Source organism: Protobothrops mucrosquamatus, unplaced genomic scaffold, assembly GCF_001527695.2.
Source record: "Protobothrops mucrosquamatus isolate PMUCROS unplaced genomic scaffold, P.Mucros_1.0 scaffold1126, whole genome shotgun sequence".
Lineage (NCBI taxonomy): Eukaryota > Metazoa > Chordata > Lepidosauria > Squamata > Viperidae > Protobothrops > Protobothrops mucrosquamatus.
The window spans coordinates 233368-237372 of NW_015387344.1; the positions used below are offsets into that span (position 1 = coordinate 233368).

The 4005-nt window shown below is 42.2% G+C and overlaps 1 protein-coding gene across 1 annotated transcript in view; it reads left to right on the forward strand.

Moving 5' to 3' along the window:
- The window catches only part of LOC114922860 (cytochrome P450 2K6-like), a 36971-nt gene extending 33812 nt beyond the window's left edge, over nt 1-3159 (forward strand). The window contains exons 4-6 of the mRNA XM_029284935.1: nt 659-800; nt 2885-3006; nt 3139-3159. Coding sequence (XP_029140768.1) covers nt 659-800; nt 2885-3006; nt 3139-3159 — 285 coding nt within the window. The remainder of the gene's footprint in view (nt 1-658; nt 801-2884; nt 3007-3138) is intronic.
- The last annotated feature ends 846 nt before the right edge of the window (nt 3160-4005 follow it).

Genomic DNA, 4005 nt, shown 5'->3' on the forward strand with positions numbered 1-4005 from the left:
AGAAGGGGCCCCCTTCAGTCTCCCAATAAATCACCCCCCACAGTAGAGCTGACAGAGGGGCCGAATTTTAGTATGTCAATTTTAACTACTTTACCAATCGTAGAACTGAAGATGGAGGAACCACTAAATTTAGATAGTCCCTACGAGCCAAAGTTGTACGTCCTGTTCTTTGGGCAGATCAAGTCAAGACTGGGCATAGCTCCAAGGACGGGGCGTGACAACTTTGGCTGACTTGATCTGATTGGGCAGGAATACAGTCACAACCCACGGGTGGATCCTCCATCTCCAGTGCTGGAGAACTACATGCTCTAGTCAGGATTACACGATCCAGAACAACTACAAAAAACTGACTACCTGAATATACCTAAATATATACCTGAAACATGCAAGGAAAGGAAATAGAATATCCAGAAACAAATGAGATTGTCTAGATCAGGGGTCCCCAACCCCCAGTACATGGACCAGCACCAGTCCACGGCATGCCAGAAACAGGGCCGCTCAAACAAGGAAAGCCCCATCTGCGGGATGCAGGCAGCATGCGAAACCACGCCCCCTCTGGTCCATGGAAAAACCTCTCTCCACAGAACCAGTCCCTAGTGCCCAAAAGGTTGGGGGCCACTGGTCCAGATGTTTCCATTTCTTTCTTTCTTCATTTTAGGGAGCTATGATTTTACCAGACCTGCGCTCTGTTCTCCTTGATCCTGAACAATGGGAGACGCCTGAAAAATTCAACCCCAACCATTTTCTGGACAAAGAAGGACATTTTGTCACTAAAGAAGCATTTATGCCATTTGGAGCAGGTAATATGTAGGTTTCTTTCTCTTTTGTAAAAAGAAAAAAAACTGTGTAGGTTTCTTTTGCTTGTAAGGAAAGAGATTGCATTTGAAAGTGCCCAAGTTAAAGGGCAAAATAACATTTAGTCTATATCTACTGGGGATTTGGGGGAAGGTAAATTAAGAAGCTTCTTTTCCACTATACGTAACTGGATCAATGGGGGGGAGAGAACAGTGTAGCATGAAAACCGATACGCTCCCACAGAGAGGGCCTCCTCAGGGTGCCGTCAGCCAGACAGTGTCGGCTGGCGACCCCCAGGGGGAGAGCCTTCTCTGTCGGAGCACCCACCCTCTGGAACGAGCTGCCCCCAGAAATCCGGGTGATCCCGGATCTCCCCTCCTTCCGCCGCGCCCTTAAGACCTGGTTATTTCAGCAGGCAGGACTGGCCTAGGGGTATTTTAAAGGGGTTTTAAATTAAATTTTTAGTAGGAGCAGCCAAATCTGAATAGTTATTTTTAAATTTTTTAAATTTTGTATTGTACTGTACTATTGTTTTAAACCGGCTGTAAGCCGCCCTGAGTCCTCCGGGAGAAGGGCGGGGTATAAATTTAATAAAATCAAATCAAAATCAAAATCAAAACCGAAAGAAACATTTAGTGATGCAATTCTCCTGGTGTTAGATTAACCTAAGTAAAACTCAAGAATGCACACAGCTATATTAGCTCCGGTCAATGAGTTCTGTGGTCAAATCTTGAGGTTAGTAATCCTTATTTTTCCTAAGATGAGACAAAATTCCCAGAGAGGCTCTCCAAAGAATGAGGCCCCAGTACTCCTTATCTTATGGATCCTCCACCCTCACCCCCAGAGAATCTGGCAGGATTAAAAAAGAGCAGAAATACATCCATAGAGAGTCCAAAGGATCATTCTGCAATGGCCTGGGACTCTATGCTTCCTCTCTATTTTTGTTTAAAAAATGGTCCCAGCTTAAAGAAAAGAGAGAGAAAGGTAAGTTGATTAGGAAATGAGGGCTTCCTTGTATATTTACTACAGTTGGGGAAGGAGCATCTGATGTACCGCAGTTACCACTATTAGGCCTCACCATCCTGAGTCAAGGGCTGACGGTATCTGATATCCAAAGACAATGATTTAGAAGAGGACACTGGGTTGAGTCAGAGGAAAGGTTCGAGAAAGAATTAGAGGAAGCAGCTCAAATCACACATACAGTATAAGATGGGATCCTTCTTATCCTGTATGCTGAAGTATGGGGAAAAATGGCAACCCATTGGGGATAAAAAGAGTTCTGCAAAGCAATAGAAAATGTATGAATTACTGTTTTTAGGGAAGCTAATCCAATCATCTGCTCTTAATTATTAGAAATTTGTTTGTTTGTATATTTATTTATTATGCCACCCATTTCCCCTGCAAGGTGACTCTATCCTACAAGGAATCTCCCTTACAACTGCTTTCTTAAATGTAGCCCTTCTTTTCATTGTTAGAAAATAAAGGGATACAAAATCATATATGGGATTGCTAAAACTTGTTGGGAAAGAGATTTGAGAAAAATAAAAAGCAGTGCATCTGCTGAAGCAGGTTAAAATGTGGATAAAGCCTCCTTCCTCTTTCTTCAGGCAGAAGTGCTAGTCTTGGTTAGGGATTTCTCCTGACAGGGTGTGAAAGAGGAACCAGATCCTGGAAAAGTCTCAGCCTAAAATAATCCTGTCATGTCGACTATTCTAATGAATGTTAATGAGTAAATGAGTAAAAAAGAGAACAGTGGCTACAAAAAGGGTTACTAATATAGAATTGCACTAATCAATTCCTGCTGGTGTCTTCCCATCAACATCTAATTTCCACAATAGAAACAGAAGCTTGGACTGGGTAAGCCTTTGGTTTGAACTGATACATCTTTGTTTTATGAAATTTATTATAACTATCCACTCAGGCAGACTCTATTCTGTTAATTGGTATGGGCTTAGTGAATGAAGGAGGCCTTGCTCCACCACTTTGAGATACCCTTTTTACATTGTTGTTAAATGTCGTAAATGGTCAATGAATAGGCAGTAAAGGTTGCCACTATTGTTTTTGTGTTTTTATTTTATCTTCACTGTAGGTATTCGGAGCTGCTTGGGGGAACTCTTTGCAAGGATTCAGGTCTTCATTATGTTCACCAGCCTACTGAGGGCATTTAGGTTGCAACCCCCAGAAGGAGTGGAGAAGCTCAGTGAAGAACCAGTATTAGGAATAACTCTGCATCCCTTTCCTTTTAAGATCTGTGCGGTTCCTCGCTCCAGAACGCCATAGAAGGGAAAAATGACTAAATGTTTATTGAGTTCTATACATCTTACTGTCTTTTTCTATTTCAAGGCTTCGTCACACCAGTATTGAAAAGATTACAGTTCAAAACAATTGCTCTCATTGAGGTTAATTTTTGAATTGGCCTGACAGAATTTCTTTTTTAAAAAAAAAAGTTAAAACTGGGTATTGGGTTGCTATTCAGCTTAACAGCCTATATATAAATTTGGCACCCCCTCTGGTCACTGGCTCGGCCTCTTGCCTGCATCAGTTTGCTTCTGCCATCTCCCCTCTCCTTTCAGGATTCCAGCCAATTCCCTCCTCCAAAGTCTTCCCGCCAGAAACTGACAGCCCTCCTCTCCTTTCCCCGATTCTTCCTCTCTCAGCAGAAGCTCCAGGGCTATTCTAACTAAAATTTCTAGCCTTGTCTGAGATAAATGCCCCTTCTCGCCTTTCAGGATTCCAGCCAACTCTCCCACCAAAAATCTTCCCGCCAAAAACCTGACAGAACTCCATTCTCTATTTTCCTGGCCTCTTCCTCCCTCAGCCAAAACTCAGGGCTCTGGGCTTCCCCGCGCTATACATATTTTTTAAAAGAAAAATAAAATAAAAGATTACAATCTTTTTTTAGTCTCATTAAGGAATCTCACTTTAACCATCATATGAAACAAAATGAACATAGTATTCCTTGGGAATTGAGGCCAGAATTGGGGTCACAGGTTGACATAATTGTGAAATTTGATTTCTCATGACTACATCATATAAATATGTGACTGATTTCCTGCCAGCTTCCCCACTGATTTGCTTGTGGGAAGCTGGCAGGAAATGTTGGAAATCACAATCGTGTGAAAACAGGACACTGCAAGAGCTTTAACTTCAATGACCCATTATAAGTACCATTCATTCGGCACTGTCACAACTTCACGCAATCACTAAATG